At 36.5% G+C, this 22,614-nt stretch overlaps 1 protein-coding gene across 2 annotated transcripts in view; it reads left to right on the forward strand.

Annotated features, from left to right (window-relative positions):
* Positions 1 to 22,614, forward strand: part of LOC127434012 (small conductance calcium-activated potassium channel protein 2-like) — a 61,272-nt gene that overhangs the window by 36,468 nt on the left and 2,190 nt on the right. The window contains exons 6-8 of one of the 2 annotated variants that reach the window (XM_051686432.1): positions 925 to 1,052; positions 12,491 to 12,502; positions 18,944 to 19,046. In XM_051686432.1, the coding sequence (XP_051542392.1) occupies positions 925 to 1,052; positions 12,491 to 12,502; positions 18,944 to 19,046 (243 nt within the window). The remainder of the gene's footprint in view (positions 1 to 924; positions 1,053 to 12,490; positions 12,503 to 18,943; positions 19,047 to 22,614) is intronic. The other variant, XM_051686431.1, reaches the window with a different exon arrangement.

Consider the following 22,614-nt stretch of genomic DNA (forward strand, 5'->3'; position numbering starts at 1 on the left):
AGAGGTTAATGCTACCAAAACAACTTAATTTTAATCCACAAATTACTCTGCATTTGTTTAAAATGAACAATCAATTATAGCTACATTTTCTCTGCGCACTAATGTAGCAAACGATGTCAGAAGATGTTATCTGCAACAACTGATCTAGAGACAAATTTGGTTTTAGAAAAGTGAGAATTAACTCACTCAGGCGGTGGATTGAGTGAGATCATTCCGCTACAAATTCTCTATGCGTGAGCGGAGGTCAAATGCTCATGTGTAAGTTGGAGGCATGAAAGCAGAATACAGCACCTGCAAATTAGACCACACTGATTTTCAGGATCATACAATTTTATTCATTTTGATGCAGGGATTTTGTGTGTATGTGTTCACCGGTAAGGAAATCTGCTTTGCCATTATACAGTATTATTAGACTTACATATTCAATTGAGGGTGCTTAGCAACAAGGAAAGACACTTCAAAGGCAGAGCAAGTTATTACACTGAAGAAAGATTACAAAGACATTTTTTTTGGAACTACACACACTGATGAATCCTGCACAATAAGACCAGGAGCATGTAAAAAAGGTACGTAACGTGTCAATTTAGATTTTATTTTGACTCTTAAGGTTGGGGTTAGGGGCGTTTTTATCAACTCCTCATTTAACTTAAGGTTGATAAGAATGTTGCTCCAGCACCAACAAAGGATGTTGATTCAGGAACATGTCCTACTAGGCTAAATCATGTTGTGTGTTAAGACAGCAACATATCTGACTTCTCAGAATTGCTCACTGGCTGACTAACATTTCTGGTGGTTATCCCAGATTTATGCCATTATATAAACTTACCTCGCAAACCAAGTAGGCCAAGCCATGTTTAAAGAATGAGACCCAGGAGAGCTCAGCAGAAACAATGACTGAATGTTTCAATCCTAACACTCCCGCAGGTGAAAAACACAGCTGCTAATGTACTCAGGGAGACGTGGCTCATTTATAAAAACACCAAGCTGGTGAGGAAGATGGACCATTCCAAAGTCAGGAAACATCAGCGCAAGTTCCTTCAAGCCATTCACCAGTAAGTCACACCCCTGGAGACCTGTAAGGACTTCTCACACTCTTTATGTTTGTGTCAGTTTTTTTGGTGAGAATTAAACGGTTTGAGCTCTGAATTGTTTGACACCTGTAGCCCAGGGTAGGATTCGTTGTTGAGATATTTATTTTTCTCAAGTTTGGCTGGTTAAATCCATTTGTACCAGTGGCTACTTTAGATATTTAGTGTCAGTTTTTGGATTGAAGCTTGGGCAATTATTTTTCTTCCATTTTAATTCAGCACTAAGTCAAGCACTAGTTAGGACACTTGACTTGTCCCCGTCAGTCTCACTCTTGGTATTTTTGGGGCATCTAAAAGAGGAAGTAAGTGCCCAGTAAATGTCACTCTCTTCCAGTAACTGATTATTTGGGATACCCATAAGGCAAGATGGTTATAAAGCCACCTCATTTCAGTTTGAAACCCTCTGGGTTTGTAATTTCTTTCTGTTTGTTTTATTTTCAGCCACTCTCTGAGATACTGGCTCGAAATTGTGGTCTTGTAATGCTGGGTTATAAAACACTTTACTTTGTGTCCATAGAAGAAAATGTCTCTCCTCTGCAAAACAATACGATACGTTAGGGCTGCACGATAATGACAAAAATAATAATTGTTGATTATTTCCATTGATATTGTAACCACGATTATTCATTTCAATTAATAGAATTACATTACAATACTTAATGTGTGTAGGACAACTGCATGCTATTGTCTTTATGTAGGCTACACATACAAAACAAGCTAAGACCTATGTTACTAAATTACTGTGTTTTTTTTATACATCAGTAAATCAAGACAGTGCCTAAACGGTTAACTATAAACTAAATTTTGAGTAAATTATACGCAGTATAAAGCAATGCGAAAATACTAGAAGCTCCCATCCCAAATATAATCAATGAAGATGTTTAAATGGCCCATTGTTATTGGGTTATTCTCATGAAACCTGTCAAGATAATTTGCATTTCATATTTAACCCCAAATCAATACAAAAAAATCTGAAATTATATTTTGTATTTTTGCATTGTGACATTATTTCAGGATACCGTTAAGATATTTTGCATTGTGAAATTATTTTCAGGACAGTTAAGCACATTGTACCCCAATTCTCATATTTTAATGATTCTCATCACAGTAACACAGTCGTGAATTACAGTATAAAAAGATGCATTGTAATTTTTTTAATTAAAATAAGTAAAAAGTAAATGAACATACCAAGGGAGGACTACTTTGATTAATAAATACTTTACAATGTAAAAAATATATGCCGTCATGCACTAAAAAATATATTTTGTGGTAAAGTAAATATAGCAGAAAAGATTAAATACTTTCTACATTGAATAAGTTCAAGCATAAACTTGAAAGTATTAAGTAAATTCTACATTTGTACTTCAAATCAAACATCTAAAAATGAATGCTCTAGTTTTAAGTAGATATTATTCATGTTTGTATGTTATCTTTACAATGTGTCATCATGTATCTTGTATCAATCTTAAAATAGAAAACCTTGTTATATTTACGTATTCGCACATTTTTTAGGAAATTTCACAGGTAAATAAAATAAGTAAATTTTACTTAACTTTTTCAAAGCAGGTGTTCCCAGCATGCACCAGGCTTGGATAATTAATGAGCTTGCACGGTTTCACTGTTTGCTCATTCATTTTTCATGTTCATTTTGCTGTTACCTTTGGTAACTTCTTGATTTGTGAAGTCTGAAGTAGATTTTCTTCTCAAAATGACCTGTTAATGATCTTAAAAATGACCTTTTGGAAGGTTTCCGTATGTCATGTTGTACATGCTCAAACGTGTTTATAGGGAGTTAAAAATTTGAAATATTCCAAAAAAGTTCATTTAAATTTGACTTATTATACATCAGATTTGTAAGTAAAAAGTTACTGAATTAACTGAAATGTTTCAGTAAAATGTACTCACTTAAATCAATATTATGTCATGAAGTTAAGTAGATTTTACCTAATATTACACCATTGAAATTTACTTGGAAAAACTGTGTGAACAGGAGTAGCTCTAAAGGGAATGCTCAAATCAACACTTTTTATAATTAGTTGATCACGGCAGCTATGATCATAATCAAAAAATATTTGTATATAATTGTGTAGCCCAACAAAAAGCCCCCTGTGAAATAGCAAACAGTTCTAAAAATTTTAAATATTCTTGAGATAGACTTCAATTCATGTCTAATATCTCACAGCAAAAAGTATCAAAGCAGTGAGGTAGCTTTGAAGTCCACAGCTCACGCTGTAATTGTGGGCCATGTAAGCTTATATTGAATGAGGAGTATCTAAAGTAACTGGAAACCATGACGGATGTGGAGAGCACATCCTATCGTCCTTTACTCTTTTTCAGTATTCATGAAGGTGTCGGGACGAGTTTCACCTCCTTTTATTTAAAACTTCTGTCAGACTCTCTCAGCCTTTCTCTCTTTTCTCTACTCATTTAAACTTTATCACTCTGTCCCATTTATCATTTGCTCTATAACATTTGCGTTGTGCGCACTTCAACATTAGCTACAGAGTAAACACTGTAAAATTTAGCCACAAGATTTGCGCTGTTATGCCTTTAAAATGTATGTTTGCAATTTTGAGCTTGAGGAGAGAAAATTGAGAATCTTGCTCATGCAGACAAATATTCATTATTTATGGATGCTATTTCAGAATAATTAGCTCAAACAAAAATCTAAGGCTGAGAGAAAGCCAACAGAAAACATACGGATTTCATTTCTGATTTCCTTCATTTGTATTCATCTGTGTTTCACTATTGATGTTTGCTAAGGCAAGTACTGCCAGAAATACTGTCTCCACAACAACCCAGAACATCCTAGCAACCACTTAGCAATGCATTAAAAAACATTTGGAACACCCTAGCATTGTGGCTGTGAGAACGCCACTCAAATTTTATTCTGAAAATGTTAAAATCTATTTTTTCTTGATTCTCAGTCACCTTGATTCTTTAGTTTATAGTGTTATTTAGACAACGTATTCTTTGTTATGATTAATGTACAGAGTTTTACATTCTCCACAAGATGTAATCCGATGCCTCTGGACTTGGTTTACGTGCTACATCAACTAATAACGCCCCGGGTAACATCACGCAATGTTCTCGCTCTTTTTATAGGCACTGAGCTGAAAGAAAATGGTGTGTGGTTGCTTCGAGCAGTGAGGTTGGGAATACAGTGAGCTGGCTAATGTTCAGTCAGGGCATATAAACCATAGGCCACTGCTCATACATGACACCGCAAGATTAATGATCAAATCGCTCTTGGCTCACTGGTAATTAGACTGCAGTCTATGTAATATCGTTTGTGTGTGCCAGTGTTCCCTACAGATTTCTGTTTTTGCAGCAGAGGATTTCCCTTTTCACCTCTGTTGAACCCCCTTCCAAAACTGATCCTTATTACACACAGTATAAACAAAAACAATGCTATTTTGATAAATATTTTAAGGTTTTCAAGATTTAATTTAGAGATTAATTTTAATTCAAATTAAGAAGTATATTATTTAAAGAAAAGCGCTGTTACTGTGTATAAAAGGTGTATTTTTTACTACCAAGCTATATCAAGGGACCAGAATGTTGGGGGTGTGCCAGTAAGCAACTACCTAGCAACCACCCAAAACGCCCTAGTAACACCCCATAACCCCCTAGTAAACACCTAGTAACCACCTAGCAATGTTCTAGCAATCACTCAGACATAGGGTTGCCAACCGTATAATGCAGAATCTTCCCGTAATTGAGGGAACAAAATTGTGTGTGAAATTTCTGTATCAAATCCATATGGGATGCAGTTTGTCCCATATTTTAGCGTCTCACACCCAAACTGCTGAGAATGTTTCACAAACCAAGAGTAATGGACATTAAACGCATGTTTGGCGTGAGTTGTGTGTGATATCGGCTTTTAAACGTTACACGGACGCTACACTTGACAGAAGCGGTCGGGGAAACATCAGTGAAAATCAGCACATGTTGTCGTGTTTTCAGTCAAAAGCAGGAGAATTTTGTCAAACATATAGCATGAGTGCATGGTAATTATTTCTGCAAGTTTTACTGAGTCCAAAAACACCAGTAATTACACTGCAGTGCATATGTCAGTGCTCATTCTGGAAGAGAGAGGTAGAAAAGTACAGGTGCAGGTTCATTTAAAAAGCTTAATGTGATTTTCTTTAATTTCCCTTATGATAAAACTAGCCAAAACAATGACACTGTAATTCAAGGAATTTCATGTTAAGCATTTTCTCTCCCATAAAAATCCATTATAATGTACAGTTGCTTAAAACAGCAATAAGACTTGTACAGAGACAATGGCCCTGGAAGGTCAAATAATTTTTTTTTTGTGATATGTACTATTTTTAACACATTAGTCATATACCATTTACAAAGTGATGATCCCAATTTTAAAATGAATTCAGTCAGTTGGTTTCCTATGTAAACAAGCTCTATGTGGACCTCTTTAACCGTTGAGCAGGGTCTCACACAGGAGCCCCACTGAAAAAGAAATTACCGTATTTAAAGCTGGAATGTCCCGTATTTGGCTGGTAAAAAAATTGTAAAGAAAGAACCCTACTCAGACAGCCCTACAAACGCTTAGCAACCACCTAGCAACATCCAAGAAACTACCCAGAAAAACATAGCAACCACCTAGCAACATCCTAGCAACCACCCAGAGTCCCCTAGCAACCACATAACAACATTCTGGCAATCAATCAGACAGACCTACAAACCTAGCAACATCCTAGCAACTATCCAGAATGCACTAGCAACTAGCTACCACCTAGCAACGTCCTAGCAACCACCCAGAGTCCCCTAGTAACCACCCAGATTCCCTTAGCAACAAACTAACAACATTCTGGTAACTAAAGTCACGGTCACACCCTTTGCACGGCGAAATTTCGCGGGTGAAGAGCACGTGTGAAATAAGCAAAAAAAATAACTGTCTAGCAGCCTCTTTTTAATGCTGCATTTTAAACTCTGTGAGAGTGAAGAAAAGAAACTTGCTGCTGAAATTATATCCTTGCCCATTGTGAATATTCAGTGTTGCTGTGTACGAAGCACCACCCACACAGAGGTCGCAGCCAAACCAAACAAGTCCCATGACCCATCCAATGGTCAGCGTGGCGAAAGGTCACCACAGAGTTCACCAAACTTGAACTCCACGCCCAATACGTGAGGGGAAATTCTTCGCCACCGGAAGTCAATTGCGCGAAATTCGTGATTGCGCAGATTCCCATTGTACAGATTCCGTACAGATTCCGACTGTATTTCGCCCATGTAATTTCGCTGTGCAATGGGATGTGTGACTGTGCCTAAAGACAGCACCTATGAAAAAAATCCTAGCAACTATCCAGAATGCACTAGCAACATTTCAGCAACCCCACAGAATGCCCTAGCAACAACCTAGCAATAATCTAGCGATAACTCAGACAGCCCTACTAACACTTAGCAACTACCTAGCAATGTCCTAGCAACCACTCAGAATGCCGTAGTAACCACCTACAACTTTCTAGCAATCATTCAGACAGCCCAACAATCGCTTAGCTACCGCCAAGCATCATCTTAGCATAAATCCAGAGTACCCTAGCAACCACCTAGCAATGTTCTAGCAATCACTCAGACAGCCCTACAAACACTTAGCAGCCTCCTAGCAATGTCCCAGCAACTACACAGAGTCCCCTAGCAACAACCTAACAATAGCTGTCTGTGTGATTCTGGCAATCACTCAAACAGCCCTACAAATCTAGCAATGTCATAGCAACTATCCAGAATGCTCTAGCAAGTGCTTAGCTACTGCCTAGCAACATCCTAGCAACCACCCAGAGTCTCCTAGCAGCCACCAAGCAACATTTCCAACAATAACTCAGATGCCCTAGCAACCACCACGATTGTCAGACATGACTGAGAGTAAAGACTTGCGGTTTAGTAAGTGAGTCAGATTTGAATTTTAATTCAGTGAAGGATTCGTTAGACTGATAACTTCATGAGTCTTTTTAAACAGTTGATTAAAGAACCAGTTCATAAGAATCATTTGTTTGTGAATTGAACTAACCTAGTCACAATTTGTTTTTGCTTGTTTACAGCCATTATTTTGCAATACACAATCTTTTATCTTGCCACATTCAGTCTGCAAACACAAAACTTGCAGTGATGCTATAAATTCAGCAGTGTTGCCAGGGAAACGATGGTGTGTGGTCATGTATGTCCATATGGTGTGTGTGTGTGCATGCCTTCATTTAGACTATATGTGTGAATCAATATGGGTGGTGTGGTGAGTGTTTGGCCATCTTAACAGGCCCGTATAGTATCTGCTACTATAATTTGCTTTCTGTGTTTCCATTCAATGTCCTTTATGTTTTAAGAGTGCTTGGCCATGTTCCAAACCCATCAAGACTTTAGATAGAGCGTGGCAGTAGAGTCTACATAAAGCTGCCATTGCAAGCCATATCTTAAAACCTCCTAGTTTGCTTTGTCCACTAATGGTCCTGTGTGTGTCCTTTAACACTGAATTCATGGCATTTTGCATATGAGGACGACTAGGATCGATTTTGACTTATCAAAGCTGTTCTAATCACGCATTAGACCAGAGCCTGGTCTAGAATACCGAGTAGTATAGCGAGTTGATGGCATGAAATTATCTTCAGGCCATCTTTAGGCCAAGGTAAGTTTTAGATGTCCTACACATCTTACGAGGCCACACAGGAAATAAGGGAGCATATCTTTTGCTAGTTGGAGTTCTGTTTGTCCTTTGTTGTGGATGCAGATGCCGTACTGCGATAAGAACAGATAGGTAAGGTGCAAATGCACCGTCAACAGGGCGATGATGATGGCACATCATGATCAAGGTGACATGCTGGTGGTTTTGGGGATGGGAAGATAACGTCTACAGCAAGGGTATCAAACTAATTTTAGGTCGTGGGCCAGATTGGACTGAGCGTCCACTTATTTTTTTATTTGATAAACCGGGAAGAGCGCATACGCAATATTCGCCCACATGTCCAGAATCAACTGTGCTGTTTTAAAGGTTCACTCATTTTTTTCTCATTACAAAATGAATTGAATAGTACTTTTAAAAAATCTGTTTAACATCAGGTATACTTACATGAGATGAAGAATCCAGTCATATAAATAGTATAAAAAAGCTGCTTTATTTTACATGGAGTTGGACCGCAGCAAAATTGGCAACAGGTTAATATTTTGTATATTCCTTCTACCTGTCTATGTTGTCATTATTGCCATTAGTGACTTGCACCAACTTCATTCATAGTGGGCAAAAAACTGTGGCCTTGGTATTAAGATGCATTTTGGGTGGTCCGATCACAAGTGGACAAGCGAGACACATCATTGTAAACACTTGTGATGTTGTAATATGTGTCTATTTTGACCACTTGTGTTCGAATTTCGAGGGAAGGGCCTTTGATTTCATGACGACATGCATCAATCATTAAGTCAGTAATGTCTGTTCCTTAAAAGTTCTTGTGCAGGTAATCGTATTTGCTTTTTAAAATTTTCAGATTAGATGGTTATTTCCTTTTAAAACTGCACATAACCAGTGTTTTAGTGCACCAGTTGATTGACAGGTGAGAAGGCGGCACTTTACTGCTGTTTGAACACATTTGAACGAATGAGCTTTTACACTACAAGCCCAATGTAATCAAATGCGTTTTTGACCACTTTCGACCGCCTCTGAATGGACCCCAGATTACACCTGTCTTTAGCATCATCCCGTTTCAATCTAACCTTAATACCAGCTGTAAATGGGGCCTGTGTTGCCCTGGGAAGCATGAATTGGTGCAAGTGCCAAATGTCATGCAAAATTCAAAAAAATGTTCTGCCACTTTAAAGGTGCCCCCAGGAATAATTCTTGTTTATGTTGTGGTGACACCTAGTGCCATAGATGAAGCTTCTTGCAAAAACGGAAGTTTCCAAATAAAGCTGAAGTATGTAACTTTTTCTGTGTTAAAATATTTTCTTCTGTCCCAGCTTAGTATGCAGAGACAGCAATGAGTAAGCCATTCATACATCCATTTTCTCGAAAACTGTCTTTTTTGTGGCGCTATGAAAATTGCTCTGTTTGTTTGAGCGACCTGCTTAGACCTGCCACAACAATGTTACTCAATCAATGGCATGAGTTGAGGGTGGGACTATCTCTTTGTTTCACCAATGACAGATGGGGGGTGTATCCAGAAAGCTGTTTTTAAAACAAAGTTTATTTTTGCAATTCCGTTTGGTGGCGCTAGTGGAGCAGAAATTACATACTTCAGCTTTAGTGATGTAAACGGCATTGTAAAAATGTACTGTTCGCAGTCAGATATGATTAATTTATACCACAAGTGAAAGCGTCCAATTACAGGGGAATATTGAGAAAGCAAGTAATATTGTGCTGGTAACGTGATATCAACATGGCTCATGAATGTGCACTCAGCACCATAGGTCAAGACTGAAGCCACATCCACACTAATATGTTTTCATTTGAAAATGCATCTTTTTCTATACATTTTGGCCTCCCGTCCACACTGAGTTGGCGTTTTTGACAGCGAAAACTGAGCTTTTCGAAACCGCTTTCCCAAGTGAATACATTTGAAAACACCATCTTCACGTTGAAGTGTGGACAGGGGAAACAGTGATATCGGAAAACTATGATGTATTTGTTGTCATGTGACGTAGTCACATTGCATTCCTTCAAATTCGACGAGAAGTTTACTCGAATTGCTGTCCGACGATGGAACACGAGGACAATAGCCCGTACATGGAACGCTTGAAAATGGCAGTGTAGACGGAGTTTTTCAAAAAACGAAAACGGCATTTTCAAATGTATCCAGAGTAACGTGGACGTCGCCTGATATGGCTATACAGACTTTTAAACATGCACCTCTACAATGCAAGCTATAACATGCAAAATAACAAATTAAAAAGTTTATCTGTTTTATTATGGCTAAAAATAGAATCATATTTTAATTTTTTTCCACAAGTCTTGCCGGATTGGGTTCCTCCAGTGACCATATTTGCCACTTGTGGCTGCATTTTAGACACTCCTGGTCCACAGTATGTGTATGCAGAGCGCAACAATTTCACTACTGATGCAAGGAGGAGGTGTGGTTGGGTGGGTGGTGCCAGCTGTAACTCAAGCTTGTGCACAGCATCCCATGCACCACCTGGTGTGCCACCAGTCCTCTGCTTTAATAATCAGCAGGGTCTGTAGGATAAGCATACTGGGGCCAGTGTGCTGTTAGCTAACCAAGCGGCACAACACTGACACATACAGCATCTGGCATGTTTATGAAGGTCACAAAGAGAAAGACACAATCTGACGGGCTCCAACAATAACTTAGGAAGATGATGAGTAATTAGTGAATGTTATTGGCTATTTTTTTAAGGTGAAGTGAGTAATTTTGTGACATTAAAATCGTTTTTCATATTCCGATTTAAATACGCCACTTGTTGGTTGATTTACTGATTTTGACTATATGAGACTTTGAAAACAAGGGGACTCATTCATGAAACATGAGCAGAACAGATTTGTTTGTAAATCGTTATTGAACCCATTCTTATATATAGTATATTGTACTTTTTCGAACTCCTCCTAGACCGTATGTTTGATTTGCTCAAAATTTTGCATGTCATCTAGAGACACTCATGACAAAAAACTTATGAGATTTATTACGATTGATAGACCAAACCGTTCTCCTATTTGACTGCGAGAACACCAAAATGGATGTGAGGCTCTATCTTTGCAACTCTTAAGCATATTGACGAAACTTGGTAGATCATCACAAATTGACGTGAGGGTACCTGAGCAGTTTCGGTACAGCACCAACTAGTGGTCAAGAAATATGAAAAATTGCTATTTTTGCTTATAACTGTTGAATAGTTTGGCCTAAAATCCTGAGATTGGTCCTTCCTTAGATTCCTTGTGGCCTACCAATTCAACTGATACCAATTTTCCTATGTCGGCCATATTGGGCGTTGGCCATTTTAGTCTTAAATTACTATATATTACAAATGCATTACTGTATCATTACGAAATTTGGTATGTGTCATTGGGGCTATTTCCTTTAGGTACTCAAAGTTCTGGGACAGCGCCACCTAGTGGTCAAAAGATACAATTGCCAATTTTCAGGAGACTTTTGTCGTTAGCTTCCTTGGGTCATGCCAATTACGACGATACCAAATTTAACATGGTCAGCCATACTTCCTGTCCGCCATTTTGAATTTAATTCAAAACCTACTTTTTCAAACCCTTTCTAGAACGAAAGTCCGATTTGCACTAAATTTTTCATGTATCATCTAGAGACACTCATGACAAAGTTATGAAATTCTTTTTAAGTGACCAAACCGTTCTTGTGTAACGCATCAACGAATTTAACGGCAAGTTGCCAATAAGGATCTGAGGCTGTATCTCTTGAACGCTTTGGTGTATTGACATGAAACTTCATATATGGCATTTTGACCAAGCCCTTACAATACCATATCAATTTGGTGATAGCACCACCTATTGGTCTAAAGTTATAAGCACTTGTATAACACTGTAAGTATAATTTCACCACTCTGCTTAAAATCATCAACAGAATTCTATATTCAATCTAAATGTTTGCCATTAGTGTGCTTGGCTCCCTAATTGCTACTTACAGCTATATTTGCAATTGTGTTTGTCCTCTTGGGAAGTTCCTACTTGAGAATTCAGAAGTTGTAATAATGAATGAATGTGCCCTCAAGTGATTTTGTTTGGAATACAATAGACATTTTGGACAATTTCATATTTTTTTCCCTCTTTTACAATTTCCGACTACCACGGGAAGCTTTTTTAGTACTACTGCAAAAATATTAAGAGCAAAGGATGTGCATATCATGTGTAATTGATGCTTTATCTGGAATTCTTGTACTGCCACAGAGAATGATTGGAAATGTAGTTTTGTCATGCAAGCTTGTCAGCTCATAAACTTACTAAATTAGTGTTTTCCGCTGTTCTTCATCAACAGTACACAAAATGCACACATACTAAACTGTACAGTCAACATTCTCAACTACAGGTTATTATGATCAATACCAATTAGCTTCCACAGTGATTCTTGAATTAGCATGCCACCAACACAAAGTCAGCTCTCAAAGAAAATCCCACTGGTAATTTTGACATTGTTATGGCGTTCATGTGCACTCATCTCCTAGATACGATCATTTCGACATAACTTCAAGGCAGCAGGAGACCAGAATGGCAAGTAGGGTGGATGATGTTGTGTAGGAAGGATGTGTGTTGGTGGTTTGGGAACATTAACATAAAATAAGTGTTCATCAGATGAATGTGTATATCGATGAGTTGCAGGGGAGATCTGAGACCGAATGATCATGCCACATTTTAACTGTTGTGATAATTCATTGTCTATTTTATGTTTCCTTTTTTTCCTGTTTGTTTCAACACAATGCAATAGAGCTCGGAAGTAAGTCTTCGCCTCACCTTTAGAAACAGATCTGTTGTGTGCATGCAAATGAGATCTTGTATTTCTGTAAAATGAACTGAGCAGAAAAACATGTTCACGCCCTCATTTGATAAGTGAAATTCATTCATAAAAAAAAAACTTAAGTACATCAAGCATTGTTTAATGTTGTAGTTACACAAACAACTGGTAACTTCTCTTTATTATAATTAATTATCTCCGTCAGAGACAGTGAAGGATAATAAATGAACTTTTGACCTATTTGCACTATCACTATTTGGTTGAATCTCACAAAACCTGTCAAAAACATATTCGGGTCATATTTCACCCCAAAATCTAAAGAATTTTTTTTTTTTATTTGCTTAAAGAAAATGAAGCTTAATTTAAGGACCAGTAAGATTTTGGTAACACTTTACAATAAGGTTGTATTTAAAAGCATTAGTTAACTACATTAGTTAACATGGACTAAGAATGAACCACACATTTACAGCACTTTTTAATCTTGGTTAAAATGTATTTCAACATATACTAATACATTTTAACATTTCAACATATACTAATACATTTTAACATAAAAAGTTGTTTAAGTTAACATTAGTTATTAATTATAAACATGAAAAATGAAATAACAATGAACAATGTATAAATGAACATAAAATTAATCAAATTAACCATGATTAATAAATGCTGTAAAACTATATTGTTCATTGTTAGTTCATGATACCTAATACATTTTGTTAACAAATGTAACCTTATTGTAAAGTGTTACCAAGATTTTTTTCATTGTGATATTATTTTCATAACACTAGGGTTAGGTTAGGGTTTTGGGTCAGGTTAGGGGTTAGGTTATTAAAATATGTATACCTCATGGTAGTATTTTTTGGACTAGATTTAATTTATGCTGATCTTAAATGTTTTTTTATAATAATAAAAAACATTGCATTACAATAATCTTATTATTGTAATACAGGAAAAAATATTTGATTTTGTGGTAAACAAATTGACATGTTTTTGTGAGATTCAGCATTTTAGAGTTCACACTTCTCAGCTGCATCATCATAAAACCAGCACCAACACAAAACGAACCAGTTCAAACCAGCTGTACATTTCAATTTTATCAAATGAATTTCAGTTATTAATAATAGAGGGTGTTTTTCCTTCCATTGTTGCATGAATGTGATGATTTGGGACCTTTAATCAGACAGGCACTGATTAAAAACTTTACTTTGCTTCCATGAACCAAAAGATGATGTCTAGACGCTCCACTGAAGTGCTTAATTTATGTTCAGTTTCTCAAATCTGTTTCATATGGCCGTAAAACATCTTTGGGCTCATGGAATCTGAGCTGCTCCTGAGTTGGACCAACATTTGTCTCCGCATACCCCCCTTCCAAACACCCCTCCACCACCTCTTCATTTACCACTTGGATGACCGGTAACAGTGGAGACATTAGTGAAGGTACAGATGAGTCGTAGCTTGGATTACCAAAGCTGCTGTAATTTGCCAGTCGACACGGACATGTCCCCAAATCTCCGCTGTGCGCAGTCAACTGTGGCATTTCAGCATACCGAATTACTTCCTAAATATTATGCGGCGAGGCATACAGGCATAAAGTTTATTTCAGCTGCACAGCCCAGCTATGAACAATTTAAATAGACAAAAATAAAAGTTCTGTCATCATTTACTCATCATTTACTCATGTTGTTCCAAACCCAAATGGAGATGTTAGGCACTTACCTTTTCCATATAATGAAACTAAATCATGACTAAGTGCCACCTGAAGCCATGTGATAGCTTTGTGTGTGGAGCAGACCAAAATGTAAGTCGTTATTCACTGAAAATTCTGTAAATCAAAGTTACAATCGGTTAAGAGACAAATGAGAACCAGTGACTTTAGTTCTGATGTGCTATATTTAAATATATATACAAACGTGAAGGAGATTTGAAAGTTGCCGTGAAGGAAAAGATTATCAGTGAATAATGACTTAAACTTTAGTCTTTCCTCACACACAGCTATCATATGGCTTAAGAAGATGTGGAATATAGCGCACAAGACATATGGACTACTTTCATTGTACGTTTATGGTGCTTTTTGTCATTTTTGAAGCTTAAAAGCCTCTGGTCACAATTCACTTTCATTGTGTGGTACAGAGCAGCATTAACATTTTGCTAAACTTCTCCTTTTGTGTTCCGCATAGGAAAGTCATAGGGGTTTGGAATGTCATAAGGGTGAGTAAATAATAACAGACTTTTCATTAGTTATGTGAACTATCCCTTTAATGTTTGTACCGCAGTCCAGAACAGCATTTTGTGAATCAGACCGCACTGTTCTAACCACGAGCAAATGCACACAGCGAAACAGAAGCATGCTGGAGAAGACACTGCTTAGTTCAGTGACTCAAGCTCTCAGGCGAGAAGGTCAGCAGGTGCCCAAGGGAGCCTGTGTACAGCTTTTATCCCAAAATGTACTTGTCAGAGTAGAAGCTTAGGTTCACCACAAACAAACAAACACACACACACACAATATAGTAAACAGACGTCATTCTTATTGCAAAACAATATCTCAACAATGGAGAATTAAGAAGCAATTATCTCTGTGTATATGAAGTGCCTGTAATTTGCTGTGGGGATAACTATTATGGTCGGGTCATATTTCATTACAAAATCAAATGAAAGAAATTACATTTTGCTTAAAAAAAATTAAGCCTATATTTTAGGACCATTATTTTTATGGCAATTAAGCACATTCAGCCCTCTCTCAAAATAATGTAAATATAGTTTGTGTCATCCTTTTAATGTCAAAAATTTCAATTTAGGCCATATAATCAGATATCGGTAACAATTTACAGTAAGGTTCCATTCGTTAACATTAGTTAATTCATTAGGTATCATGAACTAACAATGAACAATATTTTTAAACAACATTTATTAATCTTTGTTAATGTTAATTGATAAAAAAAATTTTTTTGGGATTGTTAGTTCATATTAGTTCATATTGCATTAACTAATGTTAACATATACAACTTTTAATTTTAAAAGTGTATTAGTAAATGTTGAAATTAACATTAAGCAAGATTAGTAAATGCTGTAAAAGTGTTGTTCCTCGTTAGTTCATGTTAACAAATGTAGTTAACTAATGTTAATAAATGGAACATTATTGTAAAGTGTTATCTCATATTCTGTGTGATCATTTGCACAACTATGCCTAGATTGTAATATTAAGAAATATAAAAGATTTTACAAATAAAAACATATCCATCACAGGGGCATTTTTTGCCCCCACATTTAAAATTTTGGGGGCAATTTGGTAATTTGATGGCATTTTTGCCCTAAGCCCACATTTCTGACTATGATATCTATATATATATATACGTATATATATTTTATTTCTTCACATTTTTAATCACCTTTTTTCCTTCACTAGTTAATTTAAAAGTACAAATATTCCTAAAATTAGTGTTTTAATTAACATGAGGTCATAAAAGCTGTATGCATAAGAATTAGCTATAAAGAATTAGCAAAATGCTGTTTAAATACTTTCTTAAAATATTTAATCTTGGCTACCCTTTTTTTTTTTCCCCTTTCTTCCCAATTTGGAATGCCCAATTCCCAGTGCACTCTAAGTCCGCGTTGTGGCGTAGTGACTTACCTCAATCTGGGTGGCGGAAGACGAATCTCAGTTGCCTCCGTGTCTGAGACCATCAATCCGTGCATCTTAATACGTTGCTTGTTGAGCGCGTTACTGCGGAGACATAGTGTGTGTGGAGGCTTCATGCTATTCTCTGCGGCATCCACACAAAACTCACCACCGAGAGCAAGAACCACATTATAGTGACCACAAGGAGGTTACCCCACGTGACTCTACCCTCCCTAGCAACCGGGCCGATTTAGTTGCTTAGGAGACCTGGCTGGAGTCACTCAGCATGCCCTGGATTTGAACTCATGACTCCAGGGGTGGTAGTCAGCGTCTTTACTCGCTGAGCTACCCAGGCCCCCTTTGGCTACACTTTTGATAACAAATGACTGTATTACAAAAATGAGGATCTAATAAGAATCATCAGTGAAAACTTCTTTGAAAATTGGAAATAAAATCCAGCTGCATCATGAATTTGGGGGGTAAATGTGCTTTATTGTCAAGAAAGTAACATATGTGTGTGTGTGTGTGTGTGTGTTTTGATTGTGGGGAGTAATGTCACCTGGACATGTTTTAGTGTGATTCACCCCTGGAAAAGAGCTTTTTCTTTTCCACTATGGGGCTTTTTTGCTCCATCTGGTGGTTGGCAGCAGATTTGCAGCCCTTGTATCTGTACACTACACTTGATGCAGCTTTCCTGGCCAGGATTGCTACATGTGGGCTGATCACCATCCAGTTCCCGGAGGCCACACATATTTCTCCTCTCTGATCTGTGTCATCAAACTCTCACAGTCTAATTAGAGGGTTTAATTTGGAGCTTAATGCATCAGCCTCCACATTGAATTCCTAAATGTTGGTCTTTCAAAGGGATCATTACAAATATCTCAGGCTATAATTCAATCTCCTTCTCCTCCGAACAGAGAATAGGTTCTTGTTTTGTTACTCACCTGTGAGTTAGGAAACCTACTGAATGCAATACGCAATTAATGCGTGTTACTCACAGGAGTGCTGTATGCAACGATGCCCTTGAGAATGAAAGGATAAAACACTTAATTTATAGTGAAGATAAGTAGTTCCTAAGAATCCTAATTAAATGGAGGAGATGAATAGTTAATGCTAGCAGTATGGATCTGAGTAAGCTGGTTGATATACAACATACTGTGAAGTAGTATGCAGTTCTCAGAGGTTGTTTATCTCAGGTTGTTTATGCCCTGGTTATATTTAACCCCAAATCAATACAATAACAAATATGAAATTATAATTCACATAAAGAAAATGATGCTTACATTTAGACCATTAAGATTTTTTTGCATTGGAACATAATTTTCTGGACACTTAAGCACATTTTACCCCCCAGTTCTCATTACCATATGTTTGGATGTTTTACTATTAGTATTCCCATTGTTTTCAGTGATGATTCTCATTACCGTAACATGCCATTATTTTATTGTATTATAGTAGAAAAGATGCTGTTGTACAATGATTTCTAAAATTAAAATCAGTGGCAGTACCAAGAGAGTACAGTACTACTATGACATATAAATACTTTACAATTTAAATAATATAGCATTTTTCTACATTGCGGTAATGAGAATATCATACGACCATCATTTTTTCATTGTGTTAATGAGATTTGGGGGGAGAATGTGTTTTAACTGTCATGGAAATAATGTCTAAATAATGTAGGCTTTATTTTCTACATGCAAAATATTATTTCTTATATGTTTCCCTTGATATCAGAGTAAAATAGGACCAGGACATTTTCTTGACAGGTTTCGTGAGAATCACCCATTTATAGTAATGCACTTTTAATGGATATCTATGGGGCAAATGTACTGGAGGGCAGTTTGTATTTTTGTTTAAGCATTTACATAAATTATTTCATGCAAAAATGTTTGGTATTTGAGCTGTAAAGTTCTCTAAATCATCTTTGCCAAAATAATTTCTGTGGTTGTATGCAGGGGTTAAATTGGGTTGGAACGGTCCGGAACTACATTTTGGCACCCCTCTCTCACCCCCCGCTCTTGAGGTTCCGCCACCATGAAAATCTAACTTTATCCCCTGGTTGTATGTAAACAGGTTGTATGCAAAAGTGCATGGTTTACAGGCTTTACATGGTCATGACATGAGTTGAAAGATTGAATATACACAAACAAGGTTAGTAAGACAAGGTTATTAAGCAATTTTATTACATCAGTCTCGTGTTAACACATATAATGTTTACATCTTGTGGCTATACTTTGGAAACATTTGAATATTTTAACTGGTACAATGACTTGCCCCATAGACATCCATTGTAAGTGCATTACTGCAAATGGTATGTTTCCAAAGAAACTTCGAAAACTTGTACTGAACTCATAAAATTCCTTTATCTTACAATATACTTAAATATATCCTTATAGACCAGAAATGATTGGTCTGTTCTGTACATTTTGTAAAGTTAAATACATTTTTTCAAAGGGTGCATGGCACCTCTATCTACCAGTCAGTGTTCGGTTAGAAATGGCCGGCAATTTACTCATAAGTCTCAGTTTTAAAGGAACATCCATTCCTGCCTTACTAATAACCAGAAAAGTTCCAGCGTATATTCCATCAGATATTGTGATAGCATCGCCGAAAAAGGAGACCTAAAAAACTAAAAACAAAGTGACCCTCCTCGCCCACAGCCTGAAGTCTTTACTTGCATGCGCCTCAGTGCTCCTTCAATCCCTGCATTCTCTCCTCATGTCTTGTGCATGTTCTAGGAGTGCTTCAAAAATGTGTGGCTTGTGAATGGAGAACCTGTCTCAAAACATTTGTGTACTGATCACTTGCCACTATTGGGCTCTGAATGGTCTTGTGTTCAGATTAAGAAGTGTAAAAATGGAGCAACGCAAGCTGAATGACCAAGCAAACTCTCTAGTGGACCTTGCAAAGGTAAGATTAAAAGAGGTCTCAGCTGCCATGTGTCTGACTAATGCATGACAGATCATAGGAGGTCCATTTATGTTTTAGAAACACTTGGAGATCAAATGCCAATACAATGTAAGTCTACAGGTGTCAAATGAACAGACAAACTTTGAAGTAGCTTTTCAATTTGAATTGTTTTTTGTTTTTGTCTGTTTTGTCTGCAGTATGGTATTGTTGTGGTACCAGTCATTTACAGCAAAGAGTAACTAAGCATATGGTTGATGTCAGTTCATTTATTCCTTTACTTAACATCCTTATCCGACTCTCTTACACATTCACTTTTGTTATTTGTTTCCCTCTTGCTATGCGCAATTCATCATGTTGCTTAATGGTCCGAAAAAGCTTTCAGCGCCAGGGAAAACAAATAACTGATGGGATACCTGATATGTTAAAATAGCCTGATAAAATAGAAATGCTGAATTTGTGGTTCCTAGTGCAGTTTTGTTAGATGCAATAAAGAGCTAGATGGTAATCCTTGGGGAATACCAGGAGCTCTGCCAGTCTGACTCTGCAAAACCCACAGCAACCTGCGAAAGGGAGACGCACATGATCGAATTGCCTCTCACACAGCCACACACAAGTGCGTGCGGCATAGAGCGCTGATAATCAAACATCTGCAGTGGTCATATCCCAGCAGCCTCTGTCAGGACTCGGATGTAAGAGTCATTAGTTAGTGTTACCCATTTACCCTCCTGTCCCACACCTCTCAAAGAAAACGCAGAGGGTGACATTGAGGCTGAAGGAAGGTGATATGAGTCATACTGGTTCCCGCTTCCTTATATCATTGCCATAATTGCCTCTTGCCGTCAGAGGGCGGTATAATATTCATCATGGCAGCAGCTGCTCCTGGTGGCAATGAATCATCTAATGCAGCTTAAAATAACTTAAGCAGCTGCAGTTCTTCTACAACCACCAGATAGCCGTCGTCAGGCTGATATGTAGCGTATGCAACATCTGTTGCCATGATAAATGTCTGTTATCCGTTCCTGATTTTTCAAGCTCTTTTATTTCTTTTTTTAGGATAGTAATGTATTATATCATTATGTTGCTGCTTCTGTTAGAGTAATGAGGGCAGTTTCTTGATATGTTTATATCCTTTTTCGTATTTGTTTTGTGAGATATTTCTTGATATTGCATCGCATTTGAAAGTGAATAGATTAAATCAGTGGTTCTTCTCAACTGGATTTGCTTTAGGATTGGGGATCCAACATAGTACAAAAAGTATACAAAGGTGAACAAAAAATGTCTTTAAAGTGAAACATTGACATTTTTGGACTCAATAATGGAGATTTTGACATTATTGTTTTTATATGGAAAAAATAAAGGTACATTTCTAGTTTTAAACAAAAACTGTACTTTAGACCTTTTGGTTTGCTGGATGAGAAAAACTAGCTTCATACTGTGTGACATTTAGAAAAATGGCCACACTGAGAGAACCATATTTTTTGTGTGATTTTACCATACAGGGCCTTAAATATGAATATATCAAAAAGGGAGGACAAAATCTGAACCAGAATCAAAAAGGATATTAAGATCTTTAAAACTTCTGGAGTTACAGGCACCACAAATTTAAAAACAACAACAACAACAACAACATAAAAGCTTTTTTCCAATTTTTGGAAAAACTTTTAGTAATGGAGCTACCTGTCTCTGTGTAAAAAATGTATAATGACACTGTTACCTTTCTATGGTTATTTTTTTTACCTGTAACTTTGCTCTAAATAATAAGTGAAAAATGGCATTTTGACCCCTCTCTACCAACCATTTGGTTTTCTACCATTGTATGGGTTAAATTTAACAATTTAAGCATGGAGTCACATAGAGAGCCCCATATCTCTGGAATTTAACAATATAGGGCCTTAAATATGAAGACACCAAAAGGAAAGTTTGTACTGAAGCAGAATCTAAAACTTTATTAAGATATCTGTAATACTTCTGGAGTTAGAGGCACTCCAACTTTAGAAAAACAATGCAAAAAAAAGTCCTTTTTTCTCCTTTTTGGACAAGGGGTGCTGAAGTCAACTGATTTGTGTAATAAACCTACTCATCTCTGTGTAAAAATAAAAAAAATGGCACTGCCACGTTTCTATGGTTAATTTTTTGACTGGTAATTTTGCTCAAAATCATAAGTGAAAATTGGCATTTTGACCCCACTAAGAAATAATGGATTACTCCATAAATATTGATACATGGCATATAATATTTTGGCTTTGATCAGCATTTAGGGGAAAAAAATAATAAAAATCAATAAAAAACTTTTGAGCCCATTTTGTTCATGGTTGTCAGTGATAAGGGCTTGCCACACAACCTGTCCATGTTGGCATCTACCTAATTTGGCTAGCTTCTGCCAAGAAACATATATATATATATATATATATATATATATATATATATATATATATATATATATATATTTTTTTTTTTTTTTTTTTTTTTTTGGACGTACAGCAAAAAAGTAAAGATATTGGAAGGGTTTTTTCTCTCTTTTAAGTCTTTTTAGTTTGCTATCCTAATGAAACACAACTTTTTAGTTAGTTGCATTTTAATATTTGCATTTAGCATCATTTTTCCCTGCTGCCCATGACCCTTTTTTTGGGTCACGACCAATTTTCGGTAAGCTACTTACAAATAGCAATCCACTTCAAATTACTGATTATTTCTCTACAATTGTAATAAGATTACTTCACTAATTACTTAATTGAAAAAGTAATCACATTACTAACTACTTTATTTTAAGTTACTTTTTAAAACACTGCTCAACAAATTCAAAATATTGTCGATATTTCTCACTTGTTCATTGTTACACGAGTCATACACACTCGGTACTCACAATTCTCCTTCACAATGATTCGTTACGGGGCCACAATTCAAGTGTTCTACATTAGACATTCACGTAACCCTAATGCACTTAAAAGTAATTACATTTATTGAAAGTCAGTAACTGTAATCTGATTACAATAATTTAAAATGTATTGCATTACACTTTTTAGATCACAATAACGAATTACTTTTTAATTGGAATACACCCAACACTGGTCACGACCCATCAGTTGAGAAACACTGGATTACATTGAATAAAATAATGTTGCAAGTTGCTAGATGTATAATGTGATTCATTTGAGGTTTGTGCATATGGTGCAATGTCATGAAAGAATTAGGTTACACTTTATTTTACAGTGTCCTTGTTACAGTGTAATTACACAAGTAAGTACCGAGTAATATTAATTAACAACATGTACTTACTATAGGTTTAGGGTTAGGGTTTGTATTAGGGTAAAAATTATGCTTTTCATTTTTTTTTCTTTTTTTCTTTTTTTTTTTTTTTTTACTGTTATTAGTCAATACATGGAAGATGTATAACAAGGAGACTGTAAAAAAAAAAAAGTGTTACCAAGAATTATGTTGTTGGTACTGGGAATTGAGATGTCTAAAAATATGGATGCCACACTTCATTTCTTACCAGGGCAATCCATCAATGGACTGCTTTTTAGAGTGCCTTTGAGTCATATGCAGCTTTGTTCTTTGAGACATGACA

Source organism: Myxocyprinus asiaticus, chromosome 43 (genome assembly GCF_019703515.2).
Source record: "Myxocyprinus asiaticus isolate MX2 ecotype Aquarium Trade chromosome 43, UBuf_Myxa_2, whole genome shotgun sequence".
Classification (NCBI taxonomy): Eukaryota; Metazoa; Chordata; class Actinopteri; order Cypriniformes; family Catostomidae; genus Myxocyprinus; species Myxocyprinus asiaticus.